Genomic DNA, 27549 nt, shown 5'->3' with positions numbered 1-27549 from the left:
CTGCCTATGCCTGTTGGGGTGAAAGCTCACTCTACTCGTTCCGTGGGGACATCCTGGGCGGCTGCCCGAGGAGTTTCGGCCTTACAATTGTGTAGAGCAGCCACATGGTCTGGCCAACACACTTTTGTCAAATTTTATAAGTTTGATGCTCTGGCCACTGAGGATACTCAGTTTGGGCAAGCGGTGCTGCGGCAATAGGTTCCGCACAATCCCGCCCGTTCTGATATCTTTGGTATATCCCCATCGTTATGAACGACTCCCTGTATCCCATAAGAATGATAGAGAAAATAGGATTTTAATACCTACCGGTAAATCCTTTTCTCGAAGTTCTTATGGGATACAGGGCACCCGCCTCTGTGCGGAGGTTTGCCTTGCTCACTTTGTGAGATGTGGACCAATACTGGGTCCTTCTGCTACCCTTCTTGTTCCTGGCGGACATAAGGGTGTAGGTTACCTAGGTAACTTAAACTTACATAGTGTACCTTAAAGGTCCACGAGTGTAAATTGTCACTTAGGTGATAATTCTATACATTGTTCCAGTTGGAACACGGTTCAAAATAGTTGTCATGTTGACATGTTCTTAGGCCCTTAGACTTCCCAGGTTATGGGGTTGCTAATGTGGTCTGTTATGTTGAATGTTGGGTGTGCTGGATGAATCTCACCACGGTAAGTATACACATATTCCTTTCATATTGTTCTTCTCCTTCGGCACAGTTCACTTAACTGAAGCTAGAGGGAGGGGAGCAGAGGGGAGGAGCCAGTACACCCTGTATAAATTTTTATATGTGCCTGTCTCCTTCGGATAAGCTCTTTTCCCCATCGTTATGAACGACTCCCTGTATCCCATAAGAACTTCGAGAAAAGGATTTACCGGTAGGTATTAAAATCCTATTTTTAGAACCAGATCAAATGTTGCCAGAGAGAAGACTCTGGTCTACACTGTGGTGTGAACAGGTTCAAGCAATTGGGACACAACTTGAAACCTTGATCAATGATGCAGGGGTAGCATTGTTGTTATTGAGATTAAAAATTTCTTATGGGGTGGAATGATTCATACTGGATTTTGCTGTCAAACCTCCGAAAATGCAGTTTTCTTAAGTTTGGGATGCAATCCGGAGCTTGGTGGGTAACGCTCTCTTTTTTTATATGGATAATAGAAGCATATAGGCTTCATTCTCACTCACCTGCCTCTACAAGGGATTCCATCTGATCGCTCCCAAAGTCCTATACCCATAAATCCCCACACCATAAAGGACCACTTATCGGGAGAGCTGCCCTTTGCATAAAATCTACATGCATACAATGTTAATAAATGCCTGCCCTATATGCATGTGATGAGTGAAGGATTGAACCAGTTAGTTGCTGGATTTGTAACCTCAAAAGGTCATGTGCTACCAGAGGTTGGACTTGTACTATGTAGTTTACATTTTGCCTATTCGTAAAACAAAGACTTTTGCTTGCTGTGAGTTTTGTTTGTTACATTATTTAGTATTTTAGATGATACCGATGTTTGTCATTCTTCTGGCTCTAGTAAAGTGTTCAAAATGAGTTCATTTGTTAGGATTACACAAATACCTGCTGTAGTGTAATTCAATGGGAACATTAATGTTTCACAAGGTACAAATAAGTAAAACGGTTACTTTAAGGGTGACTGGCTTCCTTGGAAGCTTCAGTTACACTGGTTAATGGGCAGACAGATCTTCTTTACTTTTGATTCTGAGGGCTGAGATGGCCCTATTTAGAAGACTACTGCGTGGGCGTATTTCCTTTCAATTCCATGGCAGCTGTTCATAAAAAAATTTAAAGTTGGCTGAGTAAAGACAGTGAAAGATATACCCCAGAAAGGTTTTCATTGTGACTCCTCCTTTCAGTCTAGGTCTGTCTTGTTTTCTCAGATGAGGTAAGTGCCCCTTCTTCTTGCAGCACTCCTCCTGTCCTTAGCAGCTGCTCTTACTGAGAGCAGCTGCAGGCGTCGTCTAATCTAGTCTGGTGCCAGATAGCAGGGGCTGCTGGTATATGTGGTTTTCAAGAGTTTAATGTAATCTAGAAACGAAAGCCCTGGCAGGGAGTATGTACACGCAGGGTGGGTGGTAACCGGGAAGGGAAATGCATAGCTATACATTGCGCGATACGCTCATACACTAAAAGTTAAATATATAATTAGTGGAAGCACAATAGGCATGCTGCAAGTCAACTATAATATAACAAAAATTATCACTATGTGAGCATTATAATGCCACCCAGGGATTGGATACCCCAATGAAAAAATGCACTATACAAGAGTTTTGGAATAATGAAAACTAAAAAAAAAAACCATCAAAAGTGAAAAAATTCCAACACAAATGATTGTCTTGGATTGGAAAAGATGTATACCAGACTATAGGAATGAAGATCAGAAAAAATATGAAAAAAAATAATAATAAATGTTCGAGAAATAATCTGAAAAATTGGGTAAGCTTAACAAAAAAGTGAAGAGTGAAATTAAAATACTCGTACTGATAAAGTTTTGTGGTTTATATCGGAAGGGTGAATGGGACCTTACAAAAGTGGATACAAATATACACAAACGTGGATACAAATATGGTGGTGTGTATGCTACTAATTTAGAGTGCACTATATAGAGTGTGCTACAAAATTGAGCATGTTAATATCTAAGATGGTATAAAGTGAAGGCTATGAACTATGAAAATTGGAAAAATTTAGAAATTATTTAGATTTTTTTTTTTTAGCTTAGATCAGTCCACGTTTCTGTGCTTTCAATCCTTACCGTCATGGCAGTTGAGTCTGTTTTGACAGATAAATGAGGAGTCTGGTTGTGGTACTTCTAGTTGGTGATGATCATTGTAGAAAGATGGATAGTGGATTGTTTTCTTTCATACCTCTTGGTGCTATGGTATCAAGCCGATTATATCTATTTGCTCTTCAGCTTTCGTAACATGAGTGTGGCCACCTCCACAGGCAGGGGGTGGGACTCGGCTAATTAGTTTACATCTTAGGTCTGAGACTTGGTGTTCTGAAGAGAAGAAATGTCTAGGCATCTGCTGTTCAGCAACACGATTGTGATGGGCCTGTCGGATAGATAGCCTATGGTTAGCCATGCGGTACCTGAATTTTCTTGTGGTCATCCACACATAATGGAGTCCGCACGACATGTCAGAATATATTAGATGATCCATAGGGCAGTGCATGCTACAGTTGATACGGATGGGACGGCCAGAGTGTGGGTGCTGGGATGAGGGGCCGGTCAACATGCTTTTGCATGTAGTACAGCCCATGCATCTGAAACAGCCTGGTTTTCTTTCATGGAGCCATGTTGTATTTTTAGGGGTTTCTGGGCAGTTTATTGGTCTTGGGAGTAGTTGTTTCAGATTAGGTGCCCTTCTATATGCCATCATGGGGGGATCCATTCTCCCTAGGTTTAGATCAGTCTTTGTAATAGACCAGTGTTGCCGAACCGTTTTCTGTGTTTTATTTGACATGTTGTCATAGGTGGTGGTGTATAACATACGGCCTGCTTTGGTGGGTTTAGTTTGGTGGATCTCCAGATTAGTGTGCTTGTGTCTAGCATTCTCTAGACATTTGGTAAGGATCTTCCTCGAGTAGCCACGTTCCAAGAATCTGCTAGACACCTCTTGCAGTTGGTGTTCCATGATGGTAGGCTCGGAGTTATTCCTCATCACTCTCATGAACTGGGAGATTGGAAGGTTATCTTTTTAATGCCAGCGGGTGCTGACTGGTAGCTAGTAGCAGTGTGTTGCAGTCTATTACTTTATGAAATAGCCAGGTGCAGATGGACCCTTCACTCAGTGACAGTGATGTCGAGGAAGTTGATGGTTTTGTCTTTAAATTGGTGGGTGAACTTAATAGGGTCCACCATGTCGTTCAATTTGGATATCTCATTGAAGGAGTCAGGTGATGTGTGCCATTCCACAGAATACAGATATTGTCTATGAAATGTTTGTAAAACACAAGATGTTTTCCAAAGTATGGGTAGATATAGGTGTTTTCGAGTCTGGTCATGTAGATATTGGCATGCCAGTGCCAGGTTGAAACCCATAGCAGTGTCAGCTTTAAACAAAGAAGGTATACAAATATGTAAAATGATTGCATTTAAGTACTAGTTCAGCTAGTTCAAGAAGGAACAGCACTTTTAATTAAAAGCAACCTTTTTAGGTATAGTATGTGAAATTGATGGGGAGAACTTACTCCAGAACGTCCAACTAGGTGACCTAGCAATATCTATATGCAGGATGTCTGTTCTAGCAATGTACCCTGTTCCGAATCTTGTTAACCTTGGGACATGACCAATACCATTGTAAATGTTTGCTTCCAGCAAACCGCAGTTGTAGCCGTATGAATTATCAGATTGACCTATCAAAAATTGGAATTTCAGATTATAATAGGCCATATGTAAAATTATGCAGTTCATTTCTGATTTAATTGTTTTGTAGCCAATAACATTTGGGTAAGGTCTTATGCTGGCCATACACGCGACCAACTTTCATCCAACCAACTATTGGACTAAAAATCTGGTCCTGTATGGGAGCAAATGACAGTCTGCAATTTGCTTACAATCCTAGGAAAACGGACAAAAAAATGAGTGTTTAGTGTTGTTGTCACTTTCCAGAATATGACAGACAATAGTATATATGCAGTCAGAAGAGGGGAAGTGCACCATCCAACCTACATTGCTTCCTGTGGTGTGGAAGCAATGTGGTGTGAGGCATGGTGTTTTCCAATTGACATTCTTTACCTAACACTCCTTTTCAGGTTATTGTGGTGTGGCATGCCACTCATAACTAAATGCCCCTTGTCTTTTGCTATTATGAAAATCGAATGGAATTTGTCAGTGAAGCTAAAACAAACAGAGAACAAGATTACATATATGCTGTGAACAAAGCTAAAGGCCCATGCACACTGGGTGATTTCGAGATGAGCGCTGCGCAAAACAGAAAGTTTGAGCAGCTTTCAGATCAAAGCCGCCCAGTGTGTATGGTCCGGCGGTGAGTGGTGATGTGCACTCCCGCATCATCGCCAGGAATGCCATTTATCTGCTGGTATAACCAGCAGATGAGCGGCTTTGTATATGACTTTGCATATCGCTGTGCTATGCAAAGCTGTCTGACCGCGCCGGGCAGGGGGAAAGCCGCTCAGTGTGTATGCACTGAGCGGCTTTACCCCCAGCGATGACAGCAGGTCATCGCAGTCTTTAGCGTGTGTATGTCAGTTGGATTAGGAGCAATGTCTCTGCTGTAAACAAAGAAGAAGAAAAAAACTGGTAGAACCAGTTGATCAATAACATTGATGGGTTTAATACAATATCTGAATAAGTTGTTTAAAGGTATGTCCTCCCAAAAACAAACGTCATTTTAACTTTGGGTAGAGATCAGCAGGTTAAAAGAAAATATGCAATATGAACTTAACTTTGCTGTGTACAAGATCTGTAATTCCCATATTTGCCCCTCTCTAGTTTCTTTTGTAGTATGACTGGGAAGTTTACAGTAGCACTAACAAGCACTCTGATTTATTTGAAATAGAATGCCCGGTAAGAGTTAGTTATTGGGATACATGGAGGATCAGATTAATTGCAGGGCTGCAATTTTGGGGGGTGTTATGTGCCAGATTTGAGGGGGCGCCGATACCTCTGCCAGACTGCTTCCATCTGAGGTCCTCTCAGCCAGCTGCTCCTCACCCCACCTACTGGCGGCGGCATTATCTGCCTTCCCTATTGTACTCCTGCGATTGTGGTACCCCCTTCTTCCCTTGTTCTGTGTTTGCTCCATTTGGTGCTGCTACCCTACCAGGAGACTCTGCTGACAGAGCAGTAAAGTGTGTGGGAGATCCAGTAGGCAGCCTAGTGGGACATGCTGCTGCTGTGCTAGCACCTAGCTGTGTGCTCAGTGGGGATCTGGTGGTGCCCATACCAGCTGGTGAGGAGGTCAGGGTCCAGACCTTTGTGGTAGACTTCCAGTGCACAGAGCTTTGTTAGGTCTATATCCTAGTTTGGGGGGTGTTGGGGAAAGACCTCTGATGTCACAGTCACATGACACAGCACAACAGAGGATGGAGCATTGCCTGAATATGGGAGCTTAAAAGAATACTTTCATTCTTGTTGCGCTTCTAGTGCGGTGGCTCGCTACACTTGCTTACTAAAACTAATAGGTGGTGGCGTGTAGTGACAGCTTAAGGCCACTGGCCTTTCTCCTCCCCCTGCCGTCTCTCTAGTGGCTGGGTGTGAAAGATACTTTCTCCAAACGAGGTCTAGCAACTAATGCATGGGGCTCATCACTCCAAACGAGGTCTAGCAACTAATGCATGGGGCTCATCACTTTCCACAGGCTTGGACAGATTGCTGTGCTGGAGCTCTGTTGCCTGTGCTGCATCCTACTTCTGGCTATCCCAAATGACATGACAGTTGTTGATAGCCAATAAGATCCTGCTTTGAAATCAGAGTAAATCAGAGCCTGCACATCTCCTGCGCCTGGATTAGACCCATTACACATTGTCACACAAAGTTCTGCCCATTACATATTCTACCATACAACGTAATGCCCATTACATAGTATGTCACATAAGTGCTGCTAACTAAATGCTTGTTGCCAGGGTTATTATATGCTCCTTGCCCATGTTAAGAAGTGTATTTCAGCACCTATTAGTCAGGTTCATCTTCTGTTGAACAAAATAATTTTTTAATATGAAAATTGTATAATGCATAAGGATAGAGGTTACTCCTCCAAGGTTATCTTGCACTTTAGGAGTTTTTAGGATTTATCATTTACATATAATTTTTTTTTTTTTTTTTACCATTATATTATCCAAAAATCTTTTATTTGAAACTACGTCCTTTTGGAGTACCCTGGACCCTAGTAGTGTTTTGGAGACCTTAATTCCACTATCTGGGATGCACTACCACATCTGTAGCAGCATGTATTTCATATGGTGACAATCTATTGAATTTTGAAAGGCATCAAAAGAATAAACAAATATTAATTTGATATTGTATCCGATATAGCGAATGTTTCACTATTATGGTGTGTAAATTATTGATTTTTCTTTTATAGTGGTTTTTTTTTTTTTTTTTGTCAATCTGACTTTTTGCCTTTTAATGGTACAGCACTTTTTTTAGCAGGTTAAAAAAAAAAAAGAAGCTGATCAATCTCCACCTATAGTAATACAGATACTTTTAGTCAGTTTAAAAGGTCACAACTATTATTATTTATTTTCTTTTTAACCACCTTCAATGCTATGATCGCATTTCATGTCACATGCTATTTAGGTGTAGCTGAAGCTACATATGTGAAGGATTAGTAATTTAGTCTATTTGTGGAGTTTAAAAGTAACTTTTTTTTTTTTTTAAGTATTATTTCTTCTACGATCCCCATGGCAGCCAAGACCTTGGGATTTCATCCCTCTCCCTTCAGATAGACAGGTTTTTTTTTTTCCAGGACCTCCCCCTTCCTGTATAAAGCCTCTCTCCTCCCCTTCCTCCTTGTCTTTTTTTCCTGTCTCCTAGTGGTCAGTTAGACTAGGGGAATAGGTTTGTTGTTTTTATAGTAAGAGCTTGCCTCCTTTAAAGCAAGGGTTACTCTGGGGAATAGGGCATATGGGAGTGTGACCCGTAGGGGTTCCTGCCCATACAGACAAGCCTGGAGGTGTCCCTTTGGGGTTTTTCACCCAGGTGAATGTAGGATGCATGGTTTTGCACTTACATGGCCGGCTGGAGTCCCATCATGGGGGTAAGACCGTCACCGTGCGGCGCCCGTTTGATTGCCGGAGTCCGGAGCCCGCTGCAGAGTCCGTAACAGCAGGGCAGGAGACGCCGCCGGAAGACTACAGGTACCACAAGGCACCAGGCGCTGAACTTCCGTCGGACGGCAGCGACGGCAGCGAGTGGCAGAAGCTTTGCCGCTAATAGCCTCCGCCGGAAGACTACAAGTCCCACAATCCAGTGGGGAGTGTGGGTAGCTTCCGGCGGGCGGCAGAGCCGCAAAAAAAGGCTACAAAACTACAGCCCCCACAGGGCAGTGCGGCGGAGAGATCATAGTGCCGGAGGCTCAGGGATTTTTTCTCTCAGCCCCTCCCCTTCTCTGGACTACGTTTCCCATGAGGCATCGGGAGAAAAATCCCAGGATGCCTGTTGAGGCGGGGTATTTAAACCCTGCACAAGTGAGGCAGATTGGGTGATTGATCCATGCACTGACCTAGAGACAGCTGCGCCTCTGAGTAAGGTAGGAAAACTGTGGTTTTTTTCTTCTTTTGTCCTGTAACACAATGCACATGGATAAGGTTATGCTAAACTTGCATGGTTTGGTTATGCAGGTCTGTCTATTCTGCTGCAACAGAAAATGGATTTGCCCTCCCCCATAAGTCTGATAGTGCCCTTGTGAGGTAAGCTCTGCAGTATTCTTTCCAGGAGATGATCTTTTAGATTAGTTTAGATAGTGACAGATACTTTTTATTTTTTGTTTTTTCACTAGTGTGCCTTCTAAAGAAGCAGCCACAGTTCCAAAAAAGAAAACAGCAAAAAAGAAGTACATTGATAGGAAGTGTATGGAGTGTGACACTGCGTTTTCTAGCTCTCAGGAAAAATCCCTGTGTGATAAATGTGAAGTTAACCCTATACCTGCTCCAGACCAATCTAAGATTCTGCTTGATCTGATGGATTGGATGAGGAATTCGTTCGTATCAAAACAAGAGTTCCAAAGTTCCCAGACTAACAAGAGATCTAGGGACCAAGCAGACCTCAGTGATGGAGACGCCTCCTCAGAGGGTCCGATAGGAGATAAGGATGACACTTCTTCTGAAGAAGGAGAGATTAAGGAAGATCCCAGAGTATTTAACTTTGATAATGTGGAAAGCATATTGAAAGCCATCTACAAGACCATGAATATCAAAGAGACAGTCACTCCTACCGAAGGGGAGGATATACTGTATGAAGATAGGTCGAAAAAAGGTAGACACTTCCCAGTCCATAAAGTTATGAAGGATATAATCTTGAAGGAATGGTCGAACCTGGATAAACGGCAAGGGAAACTCTCTAGGATAGACCATATGTATCCAGTCAAGGACGAACTGTTTCTAAATGGTGCACTTTGCCGAAAGTGGACGCCGCAGTGGCGGAGCTGACTTCCAAGACCACAATCCCTCTGGAAGACGGGGCATCTTTTAAAGACCCCATGGACAGGAAAATGGAGGGGTCCCTGAGGAAACTGCATTTCTCATCAGCAGTAGCACTAAAATCAGGGGTGTCTATTGCGTCAGTAGTTAGGGCGCTGAGACTCTGGGGTACGTCTCTGCATACCGATATTAATGAAAAAATATCTAAGCAGTATCTCCTAAAGAACCTAGAAATGATGCAGAAGGCAATTGAATTTGTTTGTGAGGCATCGATAGACATGGTTTCCTTCTCAGCGAGATCTATGGCAGCAGGAGTGTCGACAAGAAGAGCTCTTTGGCTCAGAGCCTGGGCAGCAGACTCTCACTCCAAAAACAGACTGGTGTCCCTTCCGTTCGAAGGTGAGCAGCTTTTTGGTTCTAAATTGGACGCATTAATCCACAGAATTACAGGAGGAAAATCCCTCAAACTGCCACAAGATAAGAAACCAAAATTCCCGTTTACGTCTTCAGCCAGACAGCAATACAGGGCGGCAAGGGGATATAGGCCAGGAAGGCCCTATTATCAGAGAGGAATGTTTCAGGCATCGAAGCAGTCCTTTCGCCAGAACTTTAGAAGAGGGCCCAGACAATGACAACTACAGTCCATGTGTGGGAGCCTGTCTGCTGCAGTTTTCAAAGATCTGGGAAAATACAGTCCAGGACAGGTGGGCGATGAGGATCATAAGAGAGGGGTACTCAATAGAATTTATACAGATACCAAGAAGAGACCGATTCTGGGTGTCCAGAGCTCCCAAAAAAGGAGTAGAAAGAATAGAAATGAAGAAGATTGTAACACAACTACAAGACATAAAAGCGATAGAACCAGTGCCAGATCAAGAACAGAAAAAAGGCTTCTACTCAACCATCTTTCTAGTAAAGAAGAGTTCAGGGAGCTACCGCATGATATTAGACCTAAAGAAGCTGAACGGGTACGTGAATACAAGGAAATTCAGGATGGAGACCCAGAAATCAATCCTGGCGGGCATAGAAGCAGGCGACTTTATGGTCTCACTCGACCTCAAGGACGCATATTATCATGTCCCAATCAAGTTTCAAGACAGGAAGTTCCTGAGGTTTTGCGTGATGGGGAAGCACTATCAATTCAGATGTCTCCCTTTTGGCCTGGCCACATCCCCCCCCCCCCCCCCCCCCGAGTATTCACAAAGCTCTTAATTACCTTGATAGCGGAACTAAGGCTAAAGCACATTCGGATCTGGCCGTACCTGGACGATCTGCTGATTGCAGCTTCATCAGAAAGGAAAGTCCAAAGAGATGTAGAGACCGTGATAAGAGTTTCTTCAGGTCCACGGCTGGATAATAAACTTCCAAAAAAGTCAGTTGAAGCCATCAAGAAATATACAGTTCTTGGGGGTTGTGATAAACTCCGAAGCTTTCGAAGTAAGGCTTTCAAAGGAAAGGTGTCAAAGGATAAGATCCACAGCCAAGACTATAGCGAAGTCGACTCAACTAAAAGATCTGTTAAAATTGTTAGGCATGATGATGTCAACCATCGGAACAGTCCCATGGGCTCATTGGAAGTTAAGAAAGCTGCAATGGACAGTTCTTCCATATATAAAAAGAGGTGCGGCGTTGGAGACAAGCATCAAAATATCACCACAAGTGAGAGAGTCATTGACCTGGTGGAGGAGCATAGAAATGGAAGAAAGGGCAACGTCGTTGGCACTTCCTTCTTTTCAGGTGGTCACAACGGATGCCAGCTCGATTGGATGGGGGGCCCATCTAGAAGAACTGACGATTCAGGGGGAATGGTCAGGGAAAGAGAGCCTAAAGTCGTCCAACTGGAGAGAAGCAGAAGCAGTCTGGAGGGCGATAGGTCAATTCGCAGAGAGACTGAATGGAAAACATCTAAGAGTCTTCTCGGACAACACGACAGTTGTTTCACACCTGAATCATCAGGGCGGAACAAGAAGCAAGGACCTGATGTCAGTCGTCTCCAAGATCATGAGCTCGGCAACAGAGAATGTTCTTTCATTAACAGCAGTATTTGTTCCGGGGGAAGAAAATACCCTGGCAGACTTCCTGAGCAGGAGCAAGATCCTACCGGGAGAATGGGAGCTAGACTCGGACGTATTCGATCAAATAGTCAGAAGGTTCGGGAAACCGGAGGTGGACCTTATGGCGACGACTGCCAACAGGAAGGTCAAAAAATTCTTCTCCAGATTCTATCTATACCAGACAGCGGCAGTAGATGCCTTTTCGATAAGATGGAGCTTCCACCTGGGGTATGTGTTCCCCCATTCCCTCTAATACACATAGTATTAAAGAAAATTATAGAGGACAAGGTCACAGTGATCATAATTCTCCCTTTCTGGCCGAGGAGGTCGTGGTTCTCCACAGTCCTGAAGTTGGCAGTCCAGAGCCCCATGACTCTACCCTTGTTTCCCGGCCTGTTACATCAGGGTCCGGTGGTCCATCAAGATCCAGAGACACTATCATTGAGGGCATGGAAATTGAGAGGAGGATCCTGAAAAATCGTGGCCTGTCGGATCAAGTAGTCAACTTGCTACTTAAAGCGAGGAAAGAAGTTTCTTCTTTGGTGTACTATCGAGTATGGAAAGCGTTCATCCGCTGGCGGGGATCAGCGAACAATATGGACCAGACCACCATTTCGCAAGTATTACAGTTCCTGTACTTGGGCTACGAAGGGGGGCTTGCTGGATCAACCCTGAAGGTCCAAGTCTCGGCCCTTAGTGTGTTACTGGGGAGAAAACTGGCGGAAGAGGACCTCATCAAGAGGTTTAGCAATGCAGTTAAGAGAACTCGTCCGGCGTTCAGGTCGTTGGTGGCACCCTGGGACCTGAACCTAATCTTAAATGCTCTTACAAGGGAGCCCTTTGAGCCATTACAGGAGGCAGCATGGAAGTACCTGAACTGGAAGATCCTGTTTCTGGTCGCGGTCACATCTGCGAGAAGGATCAGCGAGCTGCAGGCCCTCCATACAGAATAGCCTTATCTGATACTGTTCCCGGACAAAGTGGTCCTGAGAACGCATCCCGACTTCTTGCTGAAAGTTGTAAGCTCTTTTCACATAAACCAAGAGATCACTCTTCCAGCATTCTATCCTGAACCTAAGGACGAAACTGAAGAAGTCTGGCATACACTAGATCTAGTGAGGGGTATCACTATTTACCTGAACAGAGTGAAAGAGAGCAGGATTTCCAAAAATCTATTCATAGTCATGGAGGGGGCAAGAAAAGGATTGTCTCCATCTAGACAGACCATGGCCAGATGGATTCGTGATCTCATTGCATTCAGCTACGAGCGAGAGGGTCAAGAAGTCCCAAGCATTATAAAGGCACACTCCACTAGGGCCATGGCGACATCATGGGCAAGGAAGGCTCAAGCGTCGATCAAAGACCTCTGCGGCGCAGCTACCTGGAAGTCCGTGCATACTTTCTCCAGACATTACGCTCTTAATGTCTCAAAGCCATGTTATGGGGAACAAGTTCTCCACAGTGTCCTTACCGATTAAATTTCTTTATTTGACATTGTGTCCCTCCCTCTTTCTGCTTTGGTATGATCCCAAGGTCTTGGCTGCCATGGGGATCGTAGAAGAAAGGCTTCAATTATACTCACCGATAATTGCTTTTCTTCCTAGAGATCCCATGGCAGCCATTAGTTTGCCCTCCCTTTGTGTGTTTTTTTTCTTAGGACCTATGTAGAAGAGACACTCAAAAAGACAAGGAGGAAGGGGAGGCTTTATACAGGAAGGGGGAGGTCCTGGAAAAAAACAACCGGTCTATCTGAAGGGAGAGGGATGAAATCCCAAGGTCTTGGCTGCCATGGGATCTCTAGGAAGAAAAGCAATTATCGGTGAGTATAATTGAAGCCTTTTTGTTCTTCTCGAACTCCATAGCTTTCAAGGTCCCCTAACCAGCCAACAGAGTATGGAAAAGCAGAAACACACCTGTTGGAGGTAGTTTCCTGGTGTTTTTATGCTTTTTGTCTTTTTTTTTTTTCTTACAGCTTTTTTTCCCCCTCCTATCTACAAGACGTAATCCATGCTGTTACTCACAACTACCCTCCCTGCAATGGCCTTGATATGTTTAAATGCTCCCTGAAGAAAATAATCTCTATTAAAGCTTCCCCTACTTTTGCTTATGCTACTCCTGTTACTACACCTTGCTTATGCTACTCCTGTTACTACACCCTAACAACTGTGACCTAACCATTATGAACCACAGCCACTCTGATTCAATAATTTACTTTTCCATTTTATAAATTAGAGGGGCATTCAATCCAGGCAGGACATTTCCTGCTGTTTTCGGTAGGAAAGATCAAATTAGCATTTGATGATTTGATCTAATCAATGATCTTTTTTATCAGACTTTTGGAAACGTACTGAAAGTCGGACATTCTTTTTCCACAGAAACAGACCCTAATTTACGAATTTAGCGGCTGTTTTGTTAATGCGGATTCTGCTTTCCAAAGAGCTGAATGTGCAGTGGTGTGTCCTGGCAGGTATTTCCAAGTATTGACAATATCAGCCAGCATTGAATATACCCCCCCCCCCCCTCCCTTAAACTCTCAGGAGCATGGCACTCCCTACCAATCAGCTGCTCTGTATAAATATGTATTCTGCAAATTTTAGATGTTACTTCAGTGCCAATTGGTTGTCGCTTCTCCTCCCTTGTATCACTGCTTTATACATCTTTCACTAAGATAAAGAAGTCTCTGAATTGCCTGTAGGTGCTAATTTTATTTTATATTTATTTTCAAATAAAGAGATTAGACTCTCTATTCTACTGTTTGTGTCAATTAAGGATCTTGATGTGGTCCTGTATCCTGGAACTAGGGATTCCTTAAAAGAAAAATGCCCCCCAGAATAATTTACTTTTGGGAGAGCCACATGGAAGCAGTCAGCGAGTGTGCTGCCGGGCGCAGTCCAGCATGTGATGGAGGGTTCAGGTGGCGGAAGTGCGGCCTGGGCAGCATGACCTATGACCAAGTGAAGAGCCACATGCCGGGGTGGGAACAGCTGGGCAGCATCTGAGTGGGTGCTCAGACGCTGCCTGGCATTAGACTGCACATGCGCAGACATGTTGTGGCCGGATCCCAGGATTGGCCACCCTACTTGGAACGTTTGAGCCTTTGTAGTGTGTGTGTGTGTGTGTGTGTGTGTGTGTGTGTGGTAAAAATATATGTCTGTGTGTCTTCGAAACACTGCCATCTGTTGGTAGCGAATGAAATTGTACTACATCTTTCTCTTAGAGGCAATCATGTACAATTAGCTGCCTTACTAACTTTCAAAGCATTTGTTTCGGGCGGGCTTACTAGAATCTCAATGAGTGAGCATAGAGGCCTAAACTGTATGTAGTAGGAGTATTTCAGAGTAGCTTTTTGCTCAACTGCTATTGCCTTGTCTGTGCTCAGAACAAGCAAAACGAAACTATTATAATGAGAAGGCTTCATCTAGCTTAAAACAGCATTGTCTGCTCTTAGAAGGGGTGTCTAAATGTTGGAATTTTCAGGAAAGCCCTCTGATATGGTGTGTTTTTGTTTCCTTTTCATACCAATTTCCTTTTGGTTAATACCCAAATCCCCATATATTTTTATTTTTTGTTTTGGTTTTATTACGTTTTGGCTTTTTAATAATAACATTATTATTTATTATTAATTTTTGTTTTTTAAGTGTGTGTGTGTGTGTGTGTGTGTGTGTATTGAATACAACAATCTAAGTGGATGAGACCCTTACAGTTGTACAAGGTTGTGTGTAGGTTGAAATATAACCTAGAACAGGACAGGCCACCCTGTTTCTCTCCAGATGTTGTCAAACTACAAATCCCAGCATGCCTTGCCACAGTTTTAACACTCCCTTATAGCAAAACTGTGGCAAGGCATGATGGTATTTGTTGTTTGACAACATCTGGAGAGCCACAGGTTGGTCAGGTCTGGCCTAGAATCAAAATATTCCAAAGGTACAGGGGGTCGACAAAATGTCTGTCTGTGGCGATTCAAGCTTTAGGTCGGTACAAGGTTTGTTTTTGTGTTGACCGTATAAGTGTACCGCTGCACTGGCCATACTTCGGCATGGTGCCTTGCTGCGCTCAGCGCACTATTATATTCTCACTCTATGCCCACTTGGACAGTTAAGTATGAACTAAGTTGGTCTAAAAGAAAACTGAAAAACCCACATTCACCTTTTGTGTGTCGACCATATCAATGTTGGCCTTTAAGCTTGTGTCGACCTTCTGTCAATGTTGACCTGGTATGTCAACCATTTTTAGCTGTCTACCTAGTCGCTGTCAACCTTTAGTGGTTAACCCTTGCCTGCTGACCTAGATATTTTTTGACCCAGGGACCGGATACCAAGTGCACGTAAGATAACCCCCATAAGTAGACTTGGGGCAGATTTATTAAGCTTGGGGAAGAGATAAACTGGAGATAAGGCAAAAGGAGATAAAGTGCCAGCCAATGAACTGTTTGAAAATGACAGTTGGGAGTTGATTGGCTGGTGCTTTATCTCCAGTTTATCTCTTCTCCAAGTTTAATACCCCTTTTACACCAAAAACCCTGGTCGGACCCTGGTCTTTGATCGCTGGAGTTTCCAGGGTCTGACCCTGCTTTATACCCCATTTACACAGCACTTCGACCTGGGTCTGCACCATTTACACTTAACCTGGGTCAGCCCTGCCTTTCATTAAAAATGCTTGCTCATTGCCAAGGGGGTATAAAATATATAACTACTACTACATTATTTTTGAAGGGGTAGATGGGGGAAGCTGTCCCCGGGTGCTGGGAGGAGGGGGGCCCTGCGGCTGCTGGGGGGGTACCTGTCAGACTGAGGTCGGAGGGGGGTGTCTGCAGCTGCTGAGGGGAGGTGGGGGGTACCTGTTAGACTGAGGTCGATGTGCGCTGTCCCCGGGTGCTCCCCCCGCAGCCGCAAAGTTCCTGCAGCAAATGTACAGTCAGTGCCGGGGGTCCCTCCAGCGCATGGGAACTAGTACTAGTTCCCATGCGCTGCAGGGACCGCCGACACTGACTGTCCATTCGCCGCATGGACCGGCTGACGGGGGGAGTTACAGCAGCAGCGGCGCACATTATCCCTCAGGCTGACCGGTACCCCCACCTCCCCTCAGCAGCTGCAGACACCCCCCTCCTCCCAGCACCCGGGGACAGCGGCGGCGCCGCACATCGACCTCAGTCTGACAGGTACCCCCCCTCCCCTCAGCGGGCGCAGGGACCCCCCCTCCCGCAGCAGCTGGGCACAGCTTTCCCAGCGCTGCGTGCCTGGACCCGCAGCGGGACCATTTATACCAGCATTTACACGGGTCCTATCCGGGTTCTACCCAGGTCAGGACCTGGGTAGAGGACCCGTGTAAATGGACACGGATATACCCTATTTACACCGCCGGTGATCCGGGTCTGACCCGCCACTGACCCGGATTTTTCGGCGGTGTAAAAGGGGTATAAATCTGCCCCTCAGTCTCAACTCTGCATCAGCTTCGTTATGTCTTGCTAACTTTAAAAAACAATATGTAAGGGACGGCCCTAGTCTGCACACCCTAACCACCATAACAGGTGCTACTATACTGAGACTTTTAGCATTTCACACAAAGAAAAAGAATGCAGGACCACTAGTCAAACATTACCATTTAGAGCTGTAATGCAGTTAGCAATTTGTGTTTCTGCATAATCTTGGCCAAGGTTATGGTCTTACCCACTACAACCAAATAACCCCATCATCTGGTAAATCACTAGCATTCTAACGATTCAAGAATGCTACGGACTTGCCCGATAATGAGGTTACTGGACATGGTGGGTAAACCCATAACCTTTGCCAAGATTATGCAAAAACCTGTATTTAATTGCAAAATGTATTACAATTCTAATTTGTAATGTTTTGAATAGTGCACCTGCATTCGGTCTCTAATTTTAAGAAAGTTTTAGAAAGTTTAAATAACCAGTCTCTCACTGTATTCTGTTAAAGGCCTACACATAACTACTATTCATTGTCTGATGTGTGGGAATGCATTTGCTGAGCACACCATATCTAAATGTTTCCATTTGTTTCTTTAAAAAAACAAAACTGATGACCTGTTGTTATTTGTAGGAAACAATAGTTGGTAACATGCACTTTCAATACAATTCCCTGTCTGTTTTTGTGTCCTTGACAACAATAGTAACTGAAACAATATGTACAGTAGTCTGTGTATTTAATACTTGAAACAATGACATCCCCCAAATTCTCTGATGGCATTGTACTGCTTTACTATGTACGTATTGTCTTATGCAGGGTGTAGTTTTCATTAACCAAAGCTGGGTGCACACCTACAGATTGATCTGTCCCATGGGAACAAAAGTCTGGTAATTGCTGGAAGCATATGGCAATCAACCATTTGCTTTCAAATGCTGGGAAATGAACAAAACCAATCTGTCCATTGTCGACCACTGTCTATTGTTGTCTATTTTCCAGTGTTTTAGAGCAAATGTTCGCTTTTCATTTGCTCTCATACATTACCAGATTTTTGTTTTCACCAGGCAGATTAAACAGAAAAATCTTTACGTGTGTACTCTGCTTAAAATCACTCCTGGAGAGTAAGCATGAAATCCAGTGCGCTATTTTATGTGCTTGCTCTCTTCCCAGTTGGCTTCCTCCCAGAACACATAGCAGCTGTGAGAAATGGAGGATGTCTGCCTGGGAGCAAGATCTGTACTGGCCACTTGGCACTTGATATGACAAGTAATATTTTCTTTTCCATTTGTGTGTTTGCAGTTCTGCAGCTTCACTTTATTAATTTCAGAGCGAATTCAGTGTACTTGAAAATTGAAAACAGTGGTAAAACAAAACTCTGTTATAACAGACAGTCCATAAATGTAAGGAAGGCCCTGCTCACAATCTAAAAGGTCATTAAGGTTATGTAGACGGTTATTGAATTTGAGAAGCTAAAAGCAAAGGTAGCCGACTCCAGTCCTCGAGCGCTACCAACAGTTAATGTTTTCTAGGTTTCCTCATAGAATCACAAATCAAGTAATTAGCTCCACTTGTGGATCTCTTTAAATGTGTAATGAGTACACCTGTGCACCAGCTAGGTGCTCTGGAAAATGTGAGCTGTTGGCTACCCCTGGCATCAATTTTTAGTGTACGCTTGACGGCTTAGAGACCAGGGCATTACACAGAGTGGCATACCTTCCAACTGTCCCACATACTGCAGGAACATCCCGGTTTGGTCACAATCATGATCGTTCGGGTGTGTACCCTGCATCAGTGAGGATGGAAGACCTAGATCAGTGGTAGCCAACCCTAGCCCTCAAGAGCTACCAACAGTTCACATTTTCCAGACAACCTAGCTGCTGCACTCATTAATCACTGACACATTTTAAAAGATACACAGATGGAGCTAATTAGCTCACTTGTGATTCTGTGAGGAGATCTGGAAAACATGCACTGTTGGTAGATCTCGAGGACTAGGGTTTGCTACCCCAGACCTAGATCTTGTGAAGAGGTTGGGTTGGGACATACTGAGATGAGTGAAAAGATGTACGTTTGGTTAATTGGCTTGTGTTTGAGGAGATTTTATTTATTGAATACGGTAAGTACATATTTGTCAAATTATTAAGCACATAATCGGCAAAGTACATTAAGGAAACTTTTAAACCTATTAATTCATGTACTGACCTAGGTATGTGTCTACCTATGTTAGATACAGCCAGGCATGTATATATATCAAGCTGTAGTATTCAAGTTATGAAGGAGAATGTCACTCATAAGTGTATAGAAGAGGAACAGGGTTGACCTGGATGTTCCGTCAACTTATTTTTTATTTATTAAATGTAAGGTTTAGGTGATGCAGCCAGAGACTTTTAGGATCTTTTAAGACTGAAAGCCTAGCAAATGAATGTCTGTCAATCAATCAATCTGTGCCTGTCACCGGCTGATCTTTCCTCACAATGTACATTTGTCTTGATTACACCAAGAACTGCTATGGTATAATGTGAGTGCTCTGATGATTACAGATCCTCCTCTATTATGCATGTGTGTCTGTGTAAATTAACGGAAATTCTAAAAACTGCTTTAAGAGAAATACTTATTAAACATTAAAATTAAGTCTACAAAAGGCTAATTTTAACATGTCCTCTTGCAGACTTTCTTCACAGATCATTGTATTGCATTATTTTCTCTAATTTTAGGATATTTATCAAGTATATCCATTTTATATTCATGTAAACTTTTGTATGTACTACTGATAGGACAGGTGTGTAGGGATCGGAAAGTTAGGAGTATGTCCTCTTTATTAAAATGGTCTGTTGAAATTAGGCACTCCCCTGTGTTTCTGCCATATTTATAGATGTGTAGAATATTTTTAATTATTTATATTCTGCATAAACACAGATTTCTAGTTGACAGAATAATTAATTGATGGATGTCATAGGGTAACTGATTACCTAAAACAATTAAATTTCCCTTGGGGCATCTTAAGAAGTGCCGTCTATTAGAACCCTATAAGCAAGTCAAGCGAGAGAGTTACTTGATGCCTATCTCCGTAGAGATGCCTGATCAAGTATCTAGTCTTTTGTTACTGACGCCAGAAAAATAATGAAATAAATTTGATACAGGAGGCCATTCCAATCTGACCTGACTCTACAGAAATAAGGATTCAGCTCATTATTTATTCAGAGTGGATGCCGACAGTTGCACTTGGTGACTCTGCTCACTAGGTATTTTTCCACTGTTGTAGTGACATCAAGGCTTTCCGTCTCAAATATCCGAACAAAGTTTAGCAGGTGTGATAGCCGTCAACTGTTGGAAACCTAGGAACTAGTGAAAGCTGACAATCTCTCGTACGGTGCACACGCATTCAGTTCATTGTAACATGTGCTGCAGGTCTTTCGTTAATGGACTGTTGCTTATCAAATATTTAGTTTTCTATATACTGTTCTCATTAGTTTGTGTTTTGGTCATTTTTAACATCCATGTTCTCATATAAAATTGTTTATTTAGGGCCAAGATTAGTACTGTATTTCCTGACTTTACCATCTTCTTCCTTCTATATGAAAGAATTCATATCTGTTGGGAGATTGCAGCAATATCTCCTATAAATATACATGCCAACAGAATGTCCTTGAATTAGTAATTGACAATTTGGTATGCATAGGAGAGAAATGGGAGGAAAGGGGGAAAATAGAACAATGGGAGAAGAGCACAGGGGGATGTTTGTAAAGGAAAGCAAAAAAGTAATGCTGGGGATAACTATGAAATGCAATCATATTAACCTTGGCCTAATATTGGGAGACCAAGTGATATTAAAATTATGCAGGCGTTCATGTGGCTGGTGATGTGTCCGACATAAGATGTATTCCAGAGGCAATAAAACAAAACTGAAGTAGTGTTCTTAGAATTTAGGGATGCTGAATTCAGTGTAATGAGCAACAATAGTGGAAAACAAAAATAAGAGTGCGCAGAATGTCCACACAAGGAAAATAAAAAAGACTCTAAAATCACAAATTAGTGGCCATTTCTGCGGAAAACGACGAGCATTTGCAGATCACATCTTTTTCGATTTTTTTTTTTTTTTTTTATTGCTTTCTGCAAATCCGAAATAAATGAGAAACTTTGAATAGACTGATTGTGAATGCCATATATTCTCTGCAAAAAAAGGCCAAAAACGGGAGCTATTTTGCCATTTTTGCAGGGGATTGAATCGCTGAATAACCCCCATAGACTAAATGTGGGATACAGTGCAAACCGGACTCTTCAAAGACTATAAAAGTGTAAACAAGTATATTTTAGTAATCCGAAAAAGCGGAATTAACGTTTCTTGGATACATAGGAATATGTAACCAATAACAATAATTGACAAACTTAAGGGAAGATTCTAGTTCACTCGCAAAAGCAAACTCCTTCTCTATTGGACAAAATCATGTGTACTGTGGTGGGGCAGATGTAACATGTGCAGAGAGAGTTAGATATGAACAGTCCGTTCGCCGTGGCCGCATGCACCCGGCGTATGCACATGCTCAGAAATGTGACTGCGGATTGAGCCAAAATTCACAACATGCTCCATAAATAGGACCACCAGCCCCACACTGTCCCCCATCATACCTGGCCCTTTCTGTGCCCCTGCCCCTTTCAGAACATATAATACAAGTACTGTGTACACAAACAATATATACTCAGCAGCGGGGGGGGGGGCAGAGTGGTGCACTGCTCATTGCCGTCTGCCGCGGATCCATTTTGGCTGCCTGGGTGGACATAGTGGCAGCGGCGGCGTGGGAGGGTGGAAGGAGCAGCAACAGAGACACACTGTGACTGTCAAAGCCTGCCCAGTGCCCTGCACAGTCCGAACACACTGGTAGCAGGCGGGCGGCGACTGATGCAGCGGGGGAGTAGAAATGTGTGAGCCAGCAGAGTTTGCCACAGACCCGGCCGCCGGTGTTAGCTTCCTCCCAGTAACACGGCAGCCACTGCTGTAGTGCTCACTCACCACCAAGGCTCCAGCTCCCAGGTCACTGGCGCACCTTCTCCCGTCAGTGTCTACTGAAGGCGGGAAAGCAGGGTGGGGAGGCAGCATCTGCGTATTGGATCCTCTCCCCTGCACAGATCATGTGTGCAGGGCCTGGGGAGCCAATCCTCACACACTGACATCTAAGGGTGGGTTTACAGGCTGACTGGCCAGCCCAATAGTTATATACAGAGTCCGGGGCAACACGAAAAATGAAAAAACTTAGTTTAAAAAAAAAAAAAAAGCAACTAAACGACAGGGGGTTCAGCTGCCCCCCTAAAATCCTCCCATGTACCATAGTGTGCACAGGGATTTGGGCTCAAATGTTTTGGGGTTTTTAAGTGTATGAAATATAATTAGTAATTATTCTGTTTCCTTTGTGTTTTTCAGACTGCCTTGGACCTGCTATATTTTCCCCAATCAAGGCTGATATAACAGGGAATATCACGGTAATTTTTAAAAAGTGATTTTTTTAAATTCTGTTCTTTATAGTGTCTGAATATAAAAAAAGGAGTTTTAAAGATCTCCATTCTAATCCATGGTTGTTTTTAGTACGGTATGGCTCTAGCTTCAGATTTCCGCCTCCCTACGTTCCACATGCTTCTGATCTATAATCTGGCTCCATAGTCCACTGCTCTCTGCTGTCTGTGTAAAGTGTGTGTGTGTATGTATGTACATACCAACTTCTGTGTTGGGGAAATCCGCGCGATCGCCCGAAAAGGGGGCGGGTGTATGCAAATGAGGGCACGGCTTATGCTAATTAGCCGCGACCTCATTTTCATACGAGAATAGACGCTGTGCGCACAGCGTCTATTCTATTAGATTTGGGGGGTCTCCCAACTGCCACACCCCGCAGCGGGACAATGCCTGCCGCGGGTTGTACAGCGGGACAGGACCTGAAAATCGGGACTGTCCCGCTGTAATCGTGACAGTTGGGAGGTATGCATACATACATACATACATACATACATACATACATACATACATACATACATACATACATACATACATACATACATACATACATACATACATACTTTTTTGGTGAAAGAAGCCTCAAATCTACCTAGATTATAATGGGTAGGAAAATCGTAGCTGTACAAAGCAGTGCATTTTAGTTATTTGCGTGATAATTAGCACATTTTGGTCACTAAATACCACACTATTTTTACCTTGATGCACAGTAAAACTGTCTCGACATTGCCTGTTTTTTTTTTTTTTTCTTTATTTTTTTTTGCAGCAGCGCATAGCATTTGTCTTGAGTAAAATAATTCCTGTCATCTTGGTTTCCTTTTTTTTTTTTTTTTTCGGTTTAATTTTTTTTTATTTTGTGACATAGAAAATTCGTGCAGTGTATGAAACAAATCCCACGAAGTTTAAAACCTTGCAGCAGATTCTGGAAGGTGAAAAGGAACTGCACGGACCGCAATGGCCAAAAGTTGGTGCAACATTGGCTCTGATGTGGTTAAAGAGGTGAGATCCACAAATAATTGGTTATGTAGTCCTACATGGGTAAGAGAGCCATCACGCTCTCATGCTGTTCTCATGGGTCGGAAGCAAGGGACTCTGCCCTGGCGATTTCGCCTGAGCCCTGTGTGTATCACTATGCAGAGAGATGGCTAACTACAACCTGCCAGCCCCAGGAGTTATGGCCAAATAAACGGTGTAGAAAGAATATTCTTACCTGCACTGACTATTTGGCTGGGCGATAGCAATGCGTGGCCCGGGAGCATCGCTATCGCCCGCTGTGTATACATGGAGCAATTCAGGCAATCCAATTAAGCGATTTTAACAATGTAGTCAAAATCGCCCCGTGTGTATAATCCTTCAGTCCTGGAGAGTGATAAAGTCCACAGAGATAAAAAAGCAACCATCTTCTGACCCTTCAAGCACTGCCTGTAGCATGGCAGTTAGGTGCTGCATGGCAGTTAGGTGCTGATTTGTCCACTTTATCGTTCTCCAATGCTTAGTACATAAACCCCTCAGTGCTTTCTCGCACATGGCACTTCTCTGGTTAAACGGACTACTCACATCTTTCAGCAGTCCTAACCAGAGACCTAGGAACCAAGCCACCCTAAAAGTGTTGTCCTTAATGTACTCTTTTCTTTACAATTGTAATAAACTACATATAATGATATTTGAGTAGAATATTTTTTTCCTACCCCTAAAAGATGTTGGTGAGTTTAGCTGAATACTATGTAAATGACTCTGCATGTGGGTGGGAAGAGCCTTCAATTGTAGCAGTCTAAAGGCCCCCATACTCTAGAAAGATTTGTCTGAACTGTAAATTGCATCTGATTTCCCTTGAACTTCCCCGGCAGCTTCCCAGGAAGGCTACATCCAATTTGACACATGATGTGCCATTTTTTACATCCAATTTGCGTCCGATGAATCTAATATGATTTATCTGATGCGAATTGGATGTACCATAATTTTTAATATTTTAAAATACGAATTCACCTGGAATACGAATGTATATCGACCATAGTAAATTTGGCTAGATACGACTAGAAATGGCTATGATTATGCCATTTCTGCTTAGCAAATTTCCCCATTGCCCCCCCCTCCCACACCCCCAAAAATCTAAATAAGCAAAGACAGATAAGCACTCATCAGCTGACACGTCTTATGTTCTCTGCCACATTGATGTACAGTTAAGTACCAAGCAGTACAGTAGGTCACTTAAACCGTGAGCCACACAATATTCAGACAAAGTAAAACTACAATAGTTGCTGCTACAGATGGTAGAGAGGAACCACCGCAGCTGCAATGTCCTGAGTCAAAAGTTAGTTGTTCTCTCAGTACACTGAAATCAGGCTTGAGCTCCGTTGCAGCACAGCACCTGATTGGTTATGCGGCTCTCCATGGACTCCTGTGCAGGTAACATCGGTACACTGAAATCAGGCTTGAGCTCCGGCGGAGTATGGCGCCTGATTGCCTGTGCGGCTCTCCATGGACTCCTGTGTTATTAAAATGTATGGAGAGCCGCATGAGCAATCAGGTGCCATACTCCGCCGGAGCTCAAGCCTCATTTCAGTGTAATGTATACAGAGGAAACAACTCACTTTCAGCTCAGGACATTGCAGCAGCGGTGGTTCCTCTCTCCCATCTCCCTGCTTCTTCCGGTGACGTACTGCGGCTGCTGCGGGGGTCAGTCAGGCGGAGGAGGGTCCAGAGCCAGTGGCGGATTCAGGGGGGGGGCACCCGGGCACGTGCCCCCCCTGTCATTTATTTTGTAGCTGAGGACCAGGGCTTTCCAACGAGCCCAGCCCCGTGTCTCTAGCCCCCCGGGAACCGGAGATATCGCCTGGCAAACCTGTAACGTTTTTTCCCCATAGGATAATATGGGACCCGTCAATTCCGACCCCCACCCGGTTCCGACGGCTGCCAGTTCCCGCCCTGGCATCATAGAAGCTTGTGGTTGATTTTATTCAATTCCAAATCGCTGGGCCTTCAATATGATATCAGGCTGGTCCAAATCGGTCAATCGCTTCCAGAAATATTGCGTGTAAACCGATTTTTTTATTTTTGAAATGTAATTTCATAGCTGTTCATGTTCTTTGAGGGCAGATTACTCTGGAACCAAACGTTCCAGTTTCACTGGACCAAAATCATTCAAAGCCCGATCAGAAGTTCTTCAATATAATACTTGTCTCATGTAAATGGGTCAGTTGGTTCCGAAGATATAGCCGGTTAAATGAGATAACTGGTTAAAGGGGGGAGGGGTGGTTTTCTCTCCCCCTCACACCAGAAAATGCAGGGACTCGGCTGGTGTAAAAGGGGCCAACCTGGGAATGCATTTTCTGGTGTGAAAGGGGTATTATTTCAAATAGCCGGGACCTGCAGTACTCTGAATACAGCCAGGCTCTGACACTGTCAGTGGCTATCACTTCTGCCTGGCGGCGGCTGTCCCCCATTTACCACGAGCATGTATTCCCCCTTGGCAATGAGCATGTAATCCCACATGGCAACGAGCATGGAACCTCTGGCAATGAGCATGTAGAGAAGCAGCACTTATGTAGCATAATTTTTAATAGGCATTATGGTGTTTGGCATAACACATAATGGACATAATGGCGTGTAACTTAACGTGTAATGGACATTATGGTGTAAATGTTTAATGCGAGCCTTTGGTGGATAATGTCCCTGTTTATGAAGTGTATTGTGAATTTTGGCTTAATCTGTGTGGCATTATGTGAATTCTGGCTCAATCCATGTGGCATTATGTGAATTTTGGCTCAATCCGTGTGGCATTATGTGAATTTTGGCTCAATCCATGTGGCATTATGTGAATTTTTTCCCAATCCGTGTGGCATTATGTGAATTTTGGCTCAATCCGTGTGGCATTATGTGAATTTTGGCTCAATCCATGTGGCATTATGTGAATTTTGGCTCAATCCTTATGGCATTTTATGCATTTGGCTCAATCCGTGTGGCATTATGTGAATTTTGACATAATCCATTTGGCATTATGTGAATTTTGGCTCAATCCGTGTGTGTTATTATGTAAATTTTGGCTCAATCCATGGCATTATGTGCATTTTGACACAATCCATGTGGCATTATTTGAATTTTGGCTCAATCCATGTGGCATTATGTCAAGTTTGGCTCATTCCATTTGGCATCATGTGTAAGGGGCAAGTATAATGGGATCTAGTATTTTGTTGCATAATGTGTAGAAGTTGTATATGGTGTTGACACGCCCCCCTGTGGAGTGGCCACACACCCTTTTCCGGAGCGCGCCTTTGGAGCGCGCACAACTACATCCTTCACTTTTGTCGCCATGGTGGGCCTGCGTACTTTAAATGCCAGGGCCTATTTTTAATTCCATTCCCACCCTCTCCTGCCACTCTCTTAGCATGTACACTGGCACCACTAACACCGCCCCTCCCCCACCCAAACCCTTTTTTATCATGGTGCCCCCCCTGTCATTTTATCCTGGATCCGCCCCTGTCCAGAGCTACACAATAGATATATCGGATCTGACCCATCATGGGTGCTTTCAAGTACCCAAGATGTGCCCAGATTCCGATATATCTTATCTTCAGCAGGTCCGACGCCCTGATCCGATCTGATGCGCACGGGACCGTGCATCAGATCAGATGTCAAACACATGCGATTTTCGGCCGATTTCACCCGATTTATCGGTCCAAAGTGCAGACATCGGGTGAAATCGGCCGAAAATCGCATAGTGTATGGGGGCCTATAGTGAAGGGAATTTTTGCTAGATGCTAGGAAAGATAAAGTCCTCTATTCAGTGTTTGTTAAAAATCAGCAAATCTGTAAGGAAAATATATCCTTTTTAAGGTGCTGATAAGAATTTGGCCAGAAAATGTAACTTATAAACCTATTCCACCCTAAAGCTAATAGATGCTAAGTAAATCAAAAGAACACAAGTAAAATAATCTAGGCAGGAGGTATATGGGTGTTCATGCAAGTACAAGACTTGAAAAGTAATAAAGTGGAGTGTGATAAACTACCAACAAACCAATTTGCTCCTGTTATTTTTGGAATACAGACTCTAACATGACAGTTGGGCAGGTAGAAGAAAAAAACTTTTAAGGTCCCAATACACCTGAAAGACATTGGACCCAATCATACAATCTCGAGGTATTGTGTGCACACAATCGTGCAACACGCGGTCCCACGGGTTGGAGGATTGGTCCTCTGATCAGATGTGCTTTATCAGTTGGGATTGGGAGCTGATTGCATGTGCTTAAAAGCACATGCAATTGGTCATTTGCCGGCTCATACAACCGGCGTCATTTGAGTGTCAGTTTTCAGACAGGTTAGGTGCATACAATCGATTGTGAGACGGACGGTCGTATGCAGTAGCTGGATTGTATGATGGATTGTGAGTACATTGTGTGTCCAAAAACCAACAAGGACTGCTGGGGAGTTGAAGGGAAAGTTGGACACAATCATTGTA

General features: G+C 43.6%; 1 protein-coding gene across 1 annotated transcript in view; it reads left to right on the top strand.

The window, feature by feature from the left end:
* Positions 1-27549, top strand: part of GLTP (glycolipid transfer protein) — a 56630-nt gene that overhangs the window by 21064 nt on the left and 8017 nt on the right. Inside the window, exons 2-3 of the mRNA XM_083146248.1 lie at positions 22011-22069; positions 22960-23093. Coding sequence (XP_083002374.1) covers positions 22011-22069; positions 22960-23093 — 193 coding nt within the window. The remainder of the gene's footprint in view (positions 1-22010; positions 22070-22959; positions 23094-27549) is intronic.

The sequence above is a fragment of the Crinia signifera genome, chromosome 1, assembly GCF_055691185.1.
Source record: "Crinia signifera chromosome 1, ASM5569118v1, whole genome shotgun sequence".
NCBI classification, from domain to species: Eukaryota; Metazoa; Chordata; class Amphibia; order Anura; family Myobatrachidae; genus Crinia; species Crinia signifera.
The sequence above is the reverse complement of the archived record's forward strand: the minus strand, read 5'-3'. Positions and strand labels throughout refer to the sequence as shown.